Source organism: Temnothorax americanus, unplaced genomic scaffold, assembly GCF_048541705.1.
Source record: "Temnothorax americanus isolate GAGA-0224 unplaced genomic scaffold, ASM4854170v1 Scaffold4, whole genome shotgun sequence".
Lineage (NCBI taxonomy): Eukaryota > Metazoa > Arthropoda > Insecta > Hymenoptera > Formicidae > Temnothorax > Temnothorax americanus.
In genome coordinates, this window is record NW_027509547.1 from 706,288 (window position 1) to 724,475 (window position 18,188).

Sequence of the window (18,188 nt, forward strand, 5' to 3'; positions counted from 1 at the left end):
TAATAATTTGAAAATACGCTTGTTAAATAAAATTAAACTAGTTTTTGTTGTATATTGTATCAAAAGTATATCGTATTTAAGATTAGCATTTTGCACGAAAGAGGTTATTTTAAGGATTGCAAATAACTGTAAAACAAATAAAAATTAATGAGTTGTATTATTGAAATAATAAATATGTAGGCACTATGGTATATACAAATAAAATCAACGATCACAGTCGTTGGATTGGCATCATCTACAAATCTACATTATCATATATTTCAAAGAGCACAACACTCTACTTATAAAATAACTCACACTCTCTGAAGTACAAAAATTGACTTTAATATCGAAGTTTAGTGCTAAAAGACTTAAAAGTAATGCACGCGCGAATGACACACATACACATATCAGATACTCGTAACTTTCTGCAAAATATAATATTACTTATTAGTATGGAAAGTTCGAAACTCGTTTAAGATCTAAATACTACGTTAGAGGAACCCTTACATACGATTGCTGTTTCGCAATCTAATATATCTTCATCTTTAATATAATACGAAGATATATATTATTGCACAGAATCGATTCCAATCATTGAATCTCATATGAAGTTATAAAATGTTGATGTATTTCTGTTAGTATATTCAGACTATACTGCTTCTTTATTTAACTTCTTTAGAGAATCGATGAAATTTTACTTTCATTATTTCCACGATAAAGAGAAAAATTTCCTAGCATATTTACAAAATAAAAAAATAACTTGAAAAGACATGAATTTTTCACGAACAAATATGTGAAAACAATCCGAAAAGAATTTTTTTACCATTTTGATTTATTTTTTTATATGGAAATATTGTTGAAAGATGTACTTTTATTGTTAAAATATATCTTTAAAATTGATGGATAAATAGGATTTAAGAAATTAATCCTCCTTGAGGGAGAAAGGAGAATCCTACTGAATATATATATAATTCAGGAAGAAGCGTAACAAGAATACACTTGATCGCATATTATTATTTCGACAATACAATCGAAATATCGTGTAGCAACAAAAGTGAAAAAATTTATCAACCGATAATTTGATTATTTTTCGTTATCTGTAATAAAATTACAGAATTATATATCCACGTTTTCGATTATTCTAAACGTGACTCTTTTTACCAATTGTTAGTAGTAATTACACCGATAATTATACCGATTTATATTTCTGTTCTCTTCGCTCAGATACAGAAATCATTCATTGCGCCGCGAGTGGTGATGTAAATTCTATTCAGCAAACACGTGTGTACTTGACAATTTTTCCCAGTAAATCGTGTTCATGTCTAAATGCAGCTTACGTCACGCATGTCTCGTAGTTAACTCTAATTGGCACACGCAAGTTAGAAGTTTTCGCGAATTGCATCCCTGAATTGCTTTCATTTGAGTGATATTTTGAGCTGAATGTGAATGTAGCTCGAGTACTGTAATCGAGGGAAACTTTGCTTACACGTAATTACGTTTCATGTATGCGCACAGGTCACAAACCCGCGTTTCATGTTCGGATAATAAAATTTGGTACTAACATATACACAGCTGTTCGCTCGCTGAGTTCATCACAGTATATCCTTATTCTCGCAAGTGTCGATCCAATGGTGATAGTGCGAATAATGCACGAGGAACTTTTATCCCGATCTTGCATCATCATCATGTGTATTATAATTTAGTGTGCTTGCCAATCTCATTGGTTACATCAAGGGAAGCGTTCTTTAGCGCGTTCAGTTTCTCCATATAGCTATCATTTAGGTGTTGCTTTCTTCTATCATCGACACATATTTGAGGAGTTATCTTCTCGACACTATCGGGAATAGACATCACCAAGGAAAGGGTGGCATTCGTGACGTCCGTATCATTTTTATTCCCAAGACGAGTGTTGCTGGCGTAGAGCCTCCGCTTTCCAGGAAATAATCCCGCTATCTTTCGTGCTGTAGGATGTAGCAAGTGCTCCTCGTACTTATCAGCTTCGGCATCAGCCGTAATTAAACTCACGATGATACCGACGCCGACTGTCGTTATGCTACCAATGAGAGCGTAATACATATAAGTAATCCCGTAAAGAACATTTAAAGGATTAGACGATTTATTGCTCTCATCGACGGACAATAACGTAATGTTTTCCTGAATTGTCGTCCAGTTGGAGACGTTCGGTGTAGAATATTCTAGACTAATTGGTTTGGTATCCCATGAGGAAAACGTCTCGTTTTGGCAATTTTCCGTCGATAGAGGTAGCATCTCGACCACGGTACCTAGACTGAGATGACCGAAGGTGATCCACATCGTCGTTACGTGGCTGAAAATCATACCAGCGGCGGCACCTTTCCAATTGGCGCAAGGTACCAACATGGCGAGGAGGAATACACCGAGAAGAGGTCCAGACGTCGCCGACGTCATCAGCATAGAAGATTCTATTACGCCAGACAACATGGCTACCAAGAAGCTAATGCCGATTATCAGCAAACCGTAGATGACACCGATTATTTTGATCGTCCAAAGCTGCTGCGTGTCTTTCAGATCAGTCATCGCAGGTATGTGACTCAGGAAATCCTCGAAAGTCACCGTTGCGAGAGAACTGAGATTCGATACCGCCAAAGTCAAGGCGCTGTTGAAAAGAGTTGCCATGACCAGACCTAGCATTCCGGGTACATTGGAGAATTTGTCTTCGACGTAGAACGGTACAATCTCGTCGATTTTGGAAATATATCCCAGACTGAGTGGATCGCAGTCGGCGTAATTAGTAAAAATCACCATTCCAACGATCCAAGATAATGCGAACAAGATCACAATTATAGGCATGTTGGCCATCATTGTCCTGAAAATAAAAACACATTTTTTGGTTACAAAAGTCGGAGACTGAAATATTAAACTATCTTATATAAGAATTTACGATAGATTGATATAACAGTCCTGAGTCCAAAAGATAGCAATAGTATTAAAATAGATTAAGAAGTACAAGAGTCACTTGTGTTGTTATATAAACGCATGACATAATTTTTGAAAAAATCAATGTTATATAATTGTCATTTGCTTGTCTCATGCTTGTTTTGCAAGTTCTTTAATAATTCTTTTTCTCTTTTTCAATGCATGAGGTTTTTGTGCTTGCATTATGGTCTTGTTACACGCAATGATTGCGATAAATTTGATATTTGTTAACCACAGTAATACTTGATGTAATTGACTGATAACGCAACAACGATTTGTGACAATAATCGAGTGACGTCAAACTAAATATTTAGCAGAAATCCAATGGATTTTGTTTCAATATAATATGCGTACATATCACATCTATCGGATGTATTATATAATATTATAAAATGGTTAATATATCAATATATATATATATATACATATATATATATATATATATTTGCATTTGTATAGGTATACTTATTGTTAAATACTTATTGTTTCTATAATTATTGTAAATTATTTCACATTATTTAACCTAGCAAGAGATTGAATTTACCCAAAAGAACTATTATATTTATTTTTAGTCATTAATTACCCTATTCTTACAAAATATGAGACTTGCAATAAGTTTTATATATTTCAGACACATATTTAAAATGAGTTACTTGAAATGGTTTTAATGCAAGCATATAAGGATAATGTATGCATTTATATGCCAACAATATTCATCTGTACGCGAACAATATTATTTTGTAAGATTTAACTTGAATAGCATATGACAGTATCGCACGGACGTCGGAAGAACTTGTTACGTAAGCAAAAATAAAACGAAAAGTAACGAACAATTGATGAAAGAACAATAAGGCAAATGAACGCGAGTGCAAATGATAATTATATAATGTTCATTCTAATAATTGTTCTTACAACTTTTTGAGATAATATGGAGCCCATTTACATGACATTATAATTTGTAATGGAAAAAGATAAAAAGTAAGATAAAAAATAATTGGAGGAAAATAAGATAATAAAAGTGAGTTGTTTTATTTTCGACCCAACTGGCCAATTGAAACCAAATTGCACAACGTTTCGACCGAATTCCGGTCCTTATCAAGTGCTTTAGGTTACACCGATCCGCATAACAAATTTACATGCATCGTTGACGTGGTGTCCTGACAACGTCAAGACAAACGCAAAACTAAACAAAAGACAAAATAATACATTTAACAATAAAAAACTATACAAACTCGTCATAATATCGCGCTGGTCAAAAACAATAAATTAATTAACACTGTAAAAATCAGTTAAAAACTTACAATTCTTATGCGTTCCAAAACAAACGGTGAGATCAAAACGTCACAAGCCATATCGAGGCACAACGTCCGAACAGTAAGACAGTCAAAGCGAAATGAAATTGTCAAACGTAATCCGCGGATAGCAAAAGGTGCTCTGGTGGGAAAAATGTATTATTTTGTCTTTTGTTTAGTTTTGCGTTTGTCTTGACGTTGTCAGGACACCACGTCAACGATGCATGTAAATTTGTTATGCGGATCGGTGTAACCTAAAGCACTTGATAAGGACCGGAATTCGGTCGAAACGTTGTGCAATTTGGTTTCAATTGGCCAGTTGGGTCGAAAATAAAACGACTTATTTTGAATTATTCGCTGGCGACGGAAATTGTTTTGTTTATAATATATATATATATATATATATATATATATATATATATATAAGTGATTAAATTCTTAAATATATATAAAATAAGAACGATTCAGATAAATGTATAGCAGATACTTGTAATTTGCATTAATGCACACCCATGGCAATTAAATCAATTATAATGTATCTTGACGTTAATTAAAATGCCCATCAAGGAAGTCTGAAAGAATATCGAGTATAACCGCTTACGTAGCATAATGCGTAACATTAATATACATTAGCACGGGTAAATTCTGTAACAACATATATTTTTAGCTAGCCGACAGTGACGACGCAGTCATTCATTATAATTGCTTCCTCATAGAGGAAGCTTTGTAATGGTGAAAAAATTTTTTTTTGAGATTTTGATGGAAATAGGTTTAGAATGTTCTAAAATGTCGAAAAATCATATTAGTAAAAAATGTCCGGAAGTATGTATGTATGTGTGTGTGTGTGTGTGTGTGTGTACGGATTTTTGTACACGCATCTACTTCTACAATTTTTTAGATACCAGTTTGAATTTTTGCACACAAATAGAGTATCATAGAAAGTATGTCCTCCTCAAATTTTATTGAAATCGGTCTACCGGTATAGATTTTATGCAGATTTTCCTTTTTTTGAAAAATGTGTTTTACGCTGCCGCTTTCTCAATATTTGAGATAGCGATTTATTTTTAATTTTATTATATTTTCCAGTTTTTTCTACCCCTATTTCATATATAATTCATTAAAATTTGATTGATCAGATCTCGTATTACACACATTTGAAATTTCGAAGAATTCGTACATACATAGAAGCTTTATAAAACTTGATCTGATCAACCAAATTTTAACCAATTATATATGAAATAGGGGTAGAAAAGACTGGAAAATATAATAGAATTAAAAATAAATCGCTATCTCAAATATTTATAATATCGGGCTGATTTTTTTTTATCGATAAAGTATTGTTTTAGTTTTTAAGTGGACAAGTATTTTTAGTATTTTTTAGTGAATGTATATAATTATTTACGCAGTCCCCAAAAGAGTTAAGTGTGAAATCAGAACCTTTGCTAACAAAGCTTCCTCTATGAGGAAGCCAAAACAAATAAATACCGATAATTATACCTCGAATAAAATAAAAACTTGCACACTTAGGAACTATGAGGAAGCAATGTGCAAGTTTCTACTTGCACAATTAAAAACTACGAGGAAACAATGTGCAAGTTTCTACTTGTTTTGTAATGTCGCTAGTTATCTTGTAGCAGTCTACATTGTCTACAATAACAAATGATGTTTTAAGCGGTTTTAATTCTTCATCATTCTGAATACTTAGTTTCGCTTTCTCTTGGCGAGATATTTATTCAGTTATTTTAGTAAATGTATTACGTATAAAAAATACTTTATTCTAACATACGTCGACGACTGTTGCACCGATATTATAGACCTCTTATTGAATAGAGAGAATCTCTGTACTAAAAGTTTGGCGCGGCGCCATTCGGCTCCCTACGGGGCTTTCATTGATTATGTGGTAATAGTAACTGTGGGCACAATTTCCTAAATCGGTCCAATCGTGCCACTTCCCCAAAAACTTTCTATCGCCGATACGACGCCACGGGAAATTATCGATGTAAAATCTATTTGTCATCACACGCTGAGAAATTTATTTTATAGTTTCCGACATATTTTAACTACATTTAATAGTAACAATATGAAATATAAATAATCATATTATTCGTGTACATTGTGTACAATAGTTATATGAAAACTCTTTTTTATAAATAATTTCATAAAACCCTCTTTATTTTAATCTATTGTCGCATATAAATATGGTTATTAGAAAAAAAGTTCTAAAGCAGTCTTATCAATAGAATGTAAATGACGCGCAATATTCCAAACTGATTTTAAATTAAGTTTTATATAGATGCTCGAAAATATACATAAAATGATAAGAAGAAAATTTGAGTTAAATTTGAGTAAAATTTTATTGAATCTCAAATGATATATTTCTATTAAGATGTCGAGAACTTCACAAGCTTGTCACTAAATTAAATATAAAATTTTATTTTTGTCACAGAAATATCCGCTTAGATTTTTCTGACAATACATTTGCGAGTAATAAAATTTTACGGACCAACGTAATGCATTTGTTCCACGTAATATTTCAATTTGAGTGCAGTGGCACCGCAGCAAATTTGTGGCTGTGAACTTTTATACGCTTTCGATTGCCATCAGACCTCGAACTAGAAAAATGTACGGTTTTACGTTGACTACCTACCGTATATGCACCTCAATTTTTCGCCACCGTTACAATTGTGCCAGTGTGTGAGCTACTTCAATTGTGCAAATAGCTGTATCTGTATACGTTATATAAGCGGAATAAGTTTCACATAATAAAACATTACAAATAAAATTCACTAAAAAGAAACGTTTTCCTAAGGCTAAATGTAACACAATTTCTGTAAACGAAAATTTCTGAATTTAATTTTACGATGAGGAATGTGCTCGTATATCATGATAATGATATGACATTTTGAGAAAAGGCATGCTTTAAAATTTTTTTTTCTTTTTGATATGATTTCTGTTAAAAAGATATTTTATTAAATCAATAAAACTAGCGAATCTTTAGTTAATAAGTTCATCAAAGTTTATTCAAGTTATTTCATTTTTGACCAAGCGCGAGCAATAGAAGCTACAAAATTACATTGGAACTTTGAATAAATGTCAGGAAATATCAGACTGATATTAAAATAGTATGACTATTTTTTTATTAGATTTTTGTCGTAATTAAAAAATTGATTCAAGTGCATGATAAATTATGCCCATTTGTCAATTAATTGTTAGATTTATGAACGCGGCACGGAAAAAATGTGGCACTGTAAAATGATGGGTACGGTTATAATATTCTATTATAATATTTTTCAGATTTATTCTTTAGTCGTAAAACACGGATTTATAATAATTTATAATAATTTTTATTTATAATATTATATATACTTATAATTTATATTTGTTTTATAAGATTACTTTTTTTCTACTATATTTTTACCTCTGTTTTTTCTTCTCGTATTATTTTAATTTCCAAATCGAAACTGTTTACATATAAGATAAGAGTTATTTGCATGATTTAGTGTGAATAATAATTTACATTGCGCATGTTAATGAATCATTAAACAAACTCAGGTGGCTGCAGCGAAAAATTTCAACAAGTCACGAGCAAATGCGTGTACATATCAGATGTAACGAAATACATGCCAACACCCAAAAAGAATTTCGCTTTCTAAAAGGATGAAAAATCCATTAGCGAATATATCTAAATCTTGGCCAAAAATCTCTAAAATCTATCTTATTTTAAAATAAAATTATATTAAATAATATATATATATATATATATATATAATGTACTAAATATATATATATATTAAATAATATATCATTATGAGAGAGAGAGAATTACAAAGGGGGACACTTTACATGTAGAATATTATGAAATTCTATATTCTCGCAGGTTTTTTTTTCCAAAAAATGCAGTTATCACTTTAGCAAAATATCAAATATTAAATTTGAATCTAGTACAGTAACGTATGATATATTTTTTCTTGCCATTAAATAAATTTTAATAATAAAATTTAAGTTTTGTTATACAATATGTTATGTACATAAAAGTTTGCGTATAATTGCTAATCCATATAATTACTATAATAATGTTTCTGTAACAAAAAATTAGTAAAATATTTTAGAACGAAATATTTATTTTAGTGTATTAAGAAATCTCGTGTGTTTGTTAGCAGAATTTTGTATCATAATTTCTATACGATCTATCTAACTATGACTAATACAATTTCTAAAAATGAAAAGTTTCTTATTGAATCTTTTTTTCCGTTTGATCGAAGCTCTTTTATGCATTACGTGTACGCATTTGTACTCAATTTTTTCATTTATGTCTTGAATGTTTAAAGTGATAATTCGTAGAACACTTTGCATAAATCACATTATCCTTTAGATCATTCGACGAGTTGTGAATAATGTGTCATACAAGTCTGTCGTTTATCGATTTACGCTAAAAGTGTGGATAGGTTTGCTCAAAATTTCGTACTGACATAAAAAGTTTACTTACTTGACAACCTTTCTTTGGCTGGACATACTGCAATATCTCTGAACAAAATTCTGCTGACATCCGAAAATGGATAAACTCATGAAGAGCTGACCTAGTGTCGCCGACGCTGTCGTTACTCGAAGAGTCGGATCCATATCAAAACTGAAAAAAAAAAATAAGTTACTGAATGAGTGAATACTTTATCGCGTAAAATATGCTTGTAAAGTTTCAGAATATGAAACGTTTTTTTATAAAGAAACACTCAATTATTTAAATTCTTTCGCAATTTGAAAAAAAATATGAATGTTTTATTGTTTCCCCAAAATTTCAAAGATGCAGAAAATGTACAACCCGTGAAATAATTTTGCGCCGCTGCGGAATTTAATAATTTTAAATTGTGAAATGTGTAGCAAAGAATTTTAATATAAAATCGCATTTTAACATTATTCAATTTACTGACAGTTAGTTGGAATTGTATATTTTCGTCGAGATTAATAATTCTAAAGTTCAGAGACGAAATGCGAAATTACGCAATAGAAATTCCGTACACGATTAATTTCAAGCGTAATATTGAAATCAAAATTATATGCATCCAATGTTCGCGAATTATCAATGTGACATACTTGAAGAAATCTAGTCGTCCGCGCTCGTACGTTACATTGAAGACACTAGCCGGTCCGCCAGCTTTGATAGTTCCCTGAATGATGATGACCGCAGATACACCAATCATTGTCAGGCCTTGTATAACATCCGACAGAATAGCGGCTTTTAAACCTCCCTAAAAAAAGTAAACATATATATAAATATATATTAATAAGTGTTCGTGAAATAACATAACTTTTTATTGTTATTAAGTGACTAGTAATGAATTATTTTAAATGATCAAATCAATATATCAATATATTATTCAATTTTTTAGATATTTCAATAGTGCTAAACTATCTTTGCATAGAAAAGTAATCTGCTGTTAGAAATATACGTTTGCTGTTATAACAAATATATTCTGCGTCACATTGATATCCCATTATTCCAAAGTTTAATATTAAAAGTCATATATACGGTTTTCATTATTTTTTATAATAACGCGATTTGCTGTCATTATTCGCCCTTCAATGCGCCCTATTTATATGCGTGCTTGATTGTTCCAATTTCCTATGTGTAGGGACGAATATAAGTAATTTGCCGCTGGAATGTAATTTGCGCGAAAAGCTCACTTAATCAAAATTATGTCGTAATTTTACTATTCATTTAAATCCGAAATATTGAACTTTCCGAAATTATTGCTTTCACGAGAACCGTCACAAATAATTTATTTTTTCGCAGACTGAAATTGATATAATTTCAATTTTAAATAAATGGATACCAATTACAGAGTGCAATGGCATTTGCTAATATGCCACTTGATGTTGGTATGCTATAACGAAAAATATAGTTTACGTTTATTATCGCATTTTCACGAATAAATATAAAAGACATTTTTATATAAATATTGCATTGCGTTATATTTTGCATATATTATGATTTCAATCTACGCTCTGTAGGAAATCTCAACGTTGATTATTCAACTTTATTTTTTTAAACGAAATATTAAATAAGAAATATGAGAAAGAGAATAGGTATATTTAAAAATTTTGTTTGGTGAGTAAATATAGATATTTGTGAAACATCAAGTATATAACATAATATACATGTTCTTACTATGATCGTGAAAGCCACAGAAATAGTCGTTATTCCCACGATACTAGCCCAGTATGGAAGTCCTATTACCGCTTTCAGAGCGACGCAAGGGGTGAATACCGTGACCGCCAAGTTCAGGAGACTCCGTACGACATAAGAGAAACTCGCCAGACATCTGACTAGTTTTGACTTGAACCTGGGGAATTTACATAATTAAGAGAGCTGAAATGAAGGATCCGACGTGATGAATTATCTTCGTATTAATTGAACATGATCGTTATATCTTCACGTCGGAGCGAAAATTATTTAAGTTTAAAGCGCTTTATTAAATATTAGTAACTACGACATGTATAGAAATAACAATTTCTTTTTCCAGAAATTCTATTATTTTAACTCTTCAAGCGGGTACTCATTTCAAATTAAATGTTGAATATTTTTATGTTTTTGTGCAAATTTCATTATGGCGCCTCAGATCCCTACCTTTCGAGCAACAAAGAACAGTTTTGCATAAACATAATCTCGTTTTCACTTTTGCGTTTTCATTTTTAGCGGAAACCTTAATATTAAAATCGAATACTGCGCTATTTAATGTATCGGATATCTAGATATTATTTTTTGCAAAATATTACGAAACATTGAAACAATGGAACTCAATCTTCATCTTTCATCAATAGATGTTTTTATATAAAACACAAAGAAGAATATTACATGCCAATTATTGCGCGGTCAAAGAAAGAACAACTGTAAAAATTACCTCATGTCCAAATATTGGTAGACTGACGTGATGCCGAGGCTGTAGTAAACGGGTACGAAGATGAAACAGACGATGGGATACGCCAGGAGCATTCCGTATAGAGTCTCCCACATGGCGCTGCCTCGATAATACAGCTCCGAAGGATAACCCAGGAAGGACCTGACGCCGAGAGTTCCACGTGCGATTGATAGCATCATCGCGCCCATCGACACGCTGCCGGTGGCGAACACGTAATTCGCCTTCGTCTCCTTTTTTTTCGTTTTGAAGTTTCCCCATAGCGGTATCACGAAGGAAATTACGATGAACCCGATGAACACCAGATAGTCCACCACCATAGATGTGATATGGGTCGTCATCCCGGATCCACGATTACTTCGGAACTCCTTCCGTGATCGAGGTTCGTCTGCGTATTGAAGATGCTAAGTTCCAAGTTCAACAATGATTCGTATTAGGAGTGTGTCACTCGATACTTTTCGAAGCTCTCGATTACGAGGTGAGTGGCTCGTCGAGAGACGCTCGAGTTGTCGAGTGCCGCAACAATTGTTTCTATCGGAAGTGTCAGCTCGGCGCGCTTGGATGCTATATACCTCTAACGCGATTCTTGCCTGATCCTCGCCTGATCGCTGCCCGTTGAAATGTCGCGAAGAGATTCGTATTCACGAAGATAATAAGCGTGATAAGTTCCGGCAAGCAGGGTAATAACGGAAACTCGCCGATAACGTACGCTTATATGCGCGTTCGCGTGTATGCATACGCGCGCGTGGATCTCGTTATGCAATTTCACGAGATACGCTAATATGACTCAATACGATCAATGCGACGCGAACGGAGCGACAGCACGTATTGACTACCAACGTGGTGAAGCACTTGACGTTATTATGCTAATAACCTCGAAGAAGAGAGAAAGAGAGAGAGAGAGGGAGAGAGAGAGAGAGAGAGAGAGAGAGAGAGAGAGAGAGAGAGAGAGAAGACGTAGTGGGGATGATGTTGACGAAAGGAGGGAGTCCGGAAGAACACAGTAGCTTCTTATCTTCTACCGCTATTGTTTATCGGCGTCGCGCCGGCGCTCCTGTATAAGCTCTTTTCATTGACTTTATATCTCGTTCACTTCTTGCAAAAGAAGAAGACACCTGATCTTTTAAAAAACATAATTGTTTATAAAGTGACCTATTGTTGAATAAATTTATGCAACAGGCCGTAAAGATGCTTACGAATTTTAATAGTGTCGGTGCTTACGTCAAGTCTCGCAACGTTTATCCACGAAGGAATTCATTTCTAAAGAAGGAAAAGTAGACATTTGTATACTTGTAGTTTTGCAGACACGCTATTACAATATTGTTCTCGGTTTATTTTGCTAAAAATGTTCTAATAAGTATGATGTTTTCGCATATGAGAGAGAGAGAGAGAGAGAGAGAGAGAGAGAGAGAGAGAGAGAGAGAGAGAGAGAGAATATTAATAACAATTCTATTATATATATTTACTGCGGTGCACTTGACGCTACAAATACCTTGAAGCATTCCTCTTCTCCTTTCTTTCAATGAAGAAGGAAGGAGAGGAAGAACGCTTCAAAGCATTTGTAGCGTCAAATCGACCGCAGCTTATATAATACAGAGAATATTACCTATTCTATTATACCTGTATAGAGAAGGATTTGCCTAGGTATATGCGATAAATTTTTATATAAATAATTAAAGCTTTTCGGCAAAGCTTGTTACTAATATAAATTAATTGGTACGTTGCGGCATACGATATTTATTTATACGTTTTGTTGCTGTTTATTCTTCATAAACAAGTCAATAAAATCGATGCCCTGGATTTTTAAATGTAATTGGCAAAATAATTTCGTGATGTTGCGTCAATAAATTTCAAATTAACAGAACGTTACATATACATACATATGTATACATATTAAAAGTAATATCTTTTATCATAATTTACATTACATTGTTTAAGAGTTAAATATTTTAAAATTACTAAAATGTCTTTTTATAAAAAAGAGAAATCCACAAATAACTTATAATTCTAATATGTAATTAAATTTATTAAAATTCCCAAAAAGAGTAAAACAATTGCAGTATATCTCAAAAAGTTTTAGGGTAATTGTTTGCAAGTCTTTTTATTTTAGTGTCTCAAACTTTTTATTACTTCGCCTCAACGCGTTTATTACGAAGAAGCCATAAAATCCCGTATAGTTTGTAAGGAACGGTTAATCCGGGAATTTCCTTGGATAAAAGGTTCTCTCCTAAAGCATCGTTTATAATAGGCACTTTCCGTGAAGTACTTAAATTCTGACATATGCTGTGATATACACAGACAGATTGAAAAACGAAACGTAATAGTAACTGTTATTCATTTGCTACTGTATTCTTATATTATTCTATCCCTATAATTCCCCGACTTTGATAAAGCTGTTTACAAAATGTTTAAGCGAAGATGACGTCTAAGAACTTTGTATTGCTGAATGACTAATGCTATGATTTCCTTCAAGCGTTTAACAATTATGCAATTACATATCTGTGAATACATTATGCTATCTAATCACATCTGAAACTTGAATTTGTTAACACTAGAACGACCGAATAATTATTTTGACTTTAAAACAGTTTTATCAGTTACATTGTTAATGTTAATAATTTAATTAATTAATATTAATTAAATTGGAAAGTTATCCCTCTTAAAAAAAATTGACAGTTTTCTGTCATAGTAAACGAATGTGCGTTACATAAAATCGTAGCAATAGAAGCCACAATTAAACCTCATGGAACCGCCAACTCTCTGACTTGGGGACGAACAATGCTTTTCTCTCGTTCACAAGCCGAGCGTTTACAAAGATTCGGAAAATTGAGACGAGAAAGCAGTGAATTATGCTCGGTACTTCTTCGTAGTAACTTCTTCGTGAGCTTGTGGACCACTTTCCATTTTCCACCATTCAAGTTCGTTCCTTATCCCGGTGCAATACTATAGTTCGCTCAGCATGGAACAATGCTGAGTATACAATGCACATTTACGCGATATGCGTTTGGTGTGCAAAACGACAACGAGGACTCGGCCGGGTGGTATACGCGTTAACGCGAGTGGCCAATGAAGTGCCAGCCTTCGTGGAGCTAACACAACCGAGATTCCATTGTATTGCACTTGGAAACAATGGGTTCGTGAACCTCTCTCTCTTCTCTCTCTCTCTCTCTCTCTCTCTCTCTCTCTCTCTCTGTCTCTCTCTATCGTTCGTCGTCCACTCCCTTTCGTTCTGGTTCTATTTTCCGTTTCGCTTTTAGCTCGTTTTCCCTCGCCGGCTTTCTCTGGGAATGTGACAGTTCCTTCCATGTTTGTCCGCGTTCCTGGCAAACTCAGCTTTTGCTATTCTTGTACGACGTCTATTTTCATTTCATGTCCGATCTCCTTTCTTCCGTCGTCTTTTCAGCTTTATAGTTTATCGTATTCATCCCAGTTTTCCGTCTTCTTACAGAATCGAAAATCATTTCTGACATTCGTTATAGTCGATAAAAATGACAGGGCGCATTTAGAGTGTACAGCAAGAAATTCGTAAAATTCTCGTGTCGTGTGACGCCGATGTATGAATGCATATGAATGCACAAAAGAAAAACCGCAAGCTAGTAAGGTGCAAAAATCGCAGCTAAATTTCTCTGTAAACCGTAAGCATCCAATGAGGTTGTTGCCAACTCGAGCGAAACAAATTCAGGGAAATGCTATTGTTTCACGACTCCTTCGGATTATCAATTTTAGGGGATGTAATTCGGATTATATTCCAAATAATGATATCGCTCAAAAAAATGTTTAAGTTTTACTATGTATTTTTTCCGATATCTAATAATATATTTGTGACATCAACGGGAGACTTGTTCAATTTTCTATAAAAAATATATAATTCGGCCAATCTCTCTATTACCTCTATTATCTAACTATTCTCTATTACCTAATTTCTTAAATATTTTCATCTATTACTAAATTAATATTAATTTATCTACGTGTTTACCACATAAAGTTTTATTTTTCAATAATTCTTATAAGACTTCAAAGTTTATTACCTTAAAATATATAAATTGACATTAATGCCATGAATTAGTCTTCCTTACATTGTTGACAACAAATTGATGAGTTTATAACAATGTATTTGACTTTATCTATATGTTAATGGTGATACGTCATAATGACGGATCTAACAATAAGCGGAATTGCTTCTGGTGTCGCAATTATCTTGTGACTCAGACTGAGAACTCGTTTTGACATTGTTGACTTAAATAATGAAAAAGAAAATATAAGAATGTCACGAGACTCACGTCATCACTTAATATTCCATTAATGGGACAGTCGATAAAACTTGTTAGGGCGCGTATTGGCGCCGGTAAGTCACTATTTTTTCTGCAAATTATTTGCGCGGATGCACCAAAATTGCGCGGATGCATTGACGTCGAATTATTATTCGCGTGTACTTACTGATTTTATACTGCTCGATTATAGAACATGATTTTCTCGTTACCTTAAAGCAGAGAGTATATAAAATAAATCATCAAATGTTATAAATCAAATCGAATTAGTTATTATCAACATTTTGGTGATAAAATTTAAATTTATTCGTTTTTTCACGTACCTTGTACCATGTCGTTCACGATAATATCATGCGAAGAAAAACAAACGATTTTAATGACTATCTCGTATTGCCTAATAAAACGAATGATATTGGAAATTTTTTGATGAGGAAAAGAGACGGGAGAGAAACGAAGAGAGTTTTAATAACGGAAGCACTTCCGTAATATGCGATTAATAGAAAAATACTGATAAAAATGAAGAAGAGGATACCGTTAAAAGTGAGGCAAAATTAACTTTCAAGTATGAACATGCCCACTTCAGATATGTTTATGTTCCATTTTATTAATCACCACCTTGATAAAGTCCTTTATCTGTATTAAATCTTTATTTTTATATCTATTAACTTTGAGCACCATTATTCATTATATCGGATAGGATATATCGGTTTTTCGTTAAAATCCATACCTATTTGCTTAAAAATTAACTGCTATAATATGTCATATTATAACACTTTTATATACGACCATGGTCGAATTTAATTAAACAACTGTGACTATCGCGAATGATATCAAATCCTTAAAATTTTCCATTGACTCGATCACATAAGTCAGGATCAAGATAACTCTTAATTTGCACTGTTACCACAGACGAGAAGACACATTTCAAGCTAGTATATCAACAAACCAAACATTTGCTTGATTGTAAAGAAACTAAGGTAATAAATCATGACGTAATACGTTTTAGCAATTCTACGTGTGTATATTGCATAAACTAAGTTTTTGAGAAACTAGTTACAAGATACGTTTCATGTTTTCTTAACAGACACGAGTTATTGCTCTCGGCATGATCTTGCAATCATCAGATATTTGTCGTTAATCCGTACGTTAATTCATATCAATTTGGAGTAAAGTGATGTTACAATGTCAACATTCTTATCACAAAATAGCATTCGTTTATCCATTAGATGTGCTGTTTGTCTGAATTGCTACTGCCAACATTGAAACGTAAGTCATAGCGCAGCAATCTATGAGCAAATATGTTAGGACTTCTGCGAAACCGGTTATACGGTACCGCAAGAAATACTCGGTAAACACTCGGTTGGTTTGCAAATTTCATCTACTTGTTATCACTTTACATGAAAGCTTAAGTCCAGGGATACCTATGATAAATATGCGACTTGTTGCCAGAGTTGTATAGGGCTAGCCTAATTTATTAAACAAACTATATTTCGCTAGCTCGGAAAGGAAAGATCTCATAGAGAGAATAAACACGAGCATATATATATCAAAGATCAGTTTAACAAGGCAATTACGATTAGTATGTATATTATACATATGTATATAAGTATATAAGGTATAACTACATACAGTAGGTGATATATGAAAAAGTACTAGTTATCATTTAACTAAAAATTTTATGATTTATAAAAATTCCATTAGACTTAACAATTTTCCATATGTGATTCATTCAATATCGCAGCATATTCAATGTTGTAAATATCATAGGAAAAAAATTCAAATATATGTATATATAAACGCGCATATAATACTATAATAAATTTATGGAATATACTATTAAATAGTAAGACGAGTGTATGTGTTAAAAGAAGAAAAGATAAAAAGCAATGATTGAATTTGAAATATCTGTTACCTATAACATTTATTGAGCAGCTATAAAACTTGTGTAAATTTGCTCATTCTAATTGCTGAAAAAATAAATATTCGGAGACTAGGATGAATGGGGTGATAATTGCTTTTGCCGATTGTACATCCAGATTACAGGGTTGTTCCGGATCCGTGAACTGAGTACGAAGCGAATTCTTTGCAGCCGAATATCCAGTTACCGTTGCAGCGTATATTAGCTACAGCACGAAGCGTGCCAAGAATTTTTTCTCACACCGTCGGTAGCGAGTACATCTGTAGTAGCGGCACGTTTTAACGCAATGTTCGCTAAGTTCTGCGCAACGAGCAATTTTTTATGCGTACATTACCTCCGTTCTTTCCCGCCTGAGGAAAATCCGCTTTGTTACTACTTCAGATTTTATTGATTTTATTGAGTTTATTATAACGCAGAGTACAAAACACGCTCGCACCATTAGCCTAATTCACTCGCGCTGGCTCGAGCGAATTTAAATCATGCTGCGCTTCCGCGTACATATATTCTCATTTCCGTTACCTTCAGATTTATCGCCATATTTGCGTGCATACTCTGAAACCGTCCTCAGCTGTTATTGCGGAATAATCGGAGTTTATCAGAGTTTAGAGAATCCACACACTTTCATCGTATTATTATTTATGATCGCGATTTACATTTGCTTACAATAGTCTAATGTCGCTATAAAGATTTATACGATTTTATAGGATAATATAAATTTCTTTACAAAACAGTTATTATCCGGTCTGAGACGAGCCAGTGCGAGAGAGATGCTCTAGTGCGAGACGTGTTAATAAAATGAATCTATTTGGCGAAATCTTCATCATTATTTAGAAGGCAACGACAAAGTGAAGGTGTTAAAAGC

The 18,188-nt window shown here is 33.1% G+C and overlaps 1 protein-coding gene across 10 annotated transcripts in view; it reads right to left on the bottom strand.

Moving 5' to 3' along the window:
- Positions 1-138: 138 nt before the first annotated feature.
- Positions 139-18,188, bottom strand: part of LOC143902334 (sodium-coupled monocarboxylate transporter 1) — a 30,002-nt gene continuing 11,952 nt past the window's right edge. For 3 of the 10 annotated variants that reach the window (XM_077415126.1, XM_077415129.1, XM_077415132.1), the window contains exons 2-6: positions 11,126-11,528; positions 10,393-10,567; positions 9,318-9,472; positions 8,716-8,856; positions 139-2,827 (exon numbers count right to left, since the gene is read on the bottom strand). In XM_077415126.1, coding sequence (XP_077271252.1) covers positions 1,675-2,827; positions 8,716-8,856; positions 9,318-9,472; positions 10,393-10,567; positions 11,126-11,481 — 1,980 coding nt within the window. In that variant the 5' untranslated portion in view covers positions 11,482-11,528 and the 3' untranslated portion in view covers positions 139-1,674. The other 7 variants (XM_077415127.1, XM_077415128.1, XM_077415133.1 and 4 more) reach the window with 5 other exon arrangements.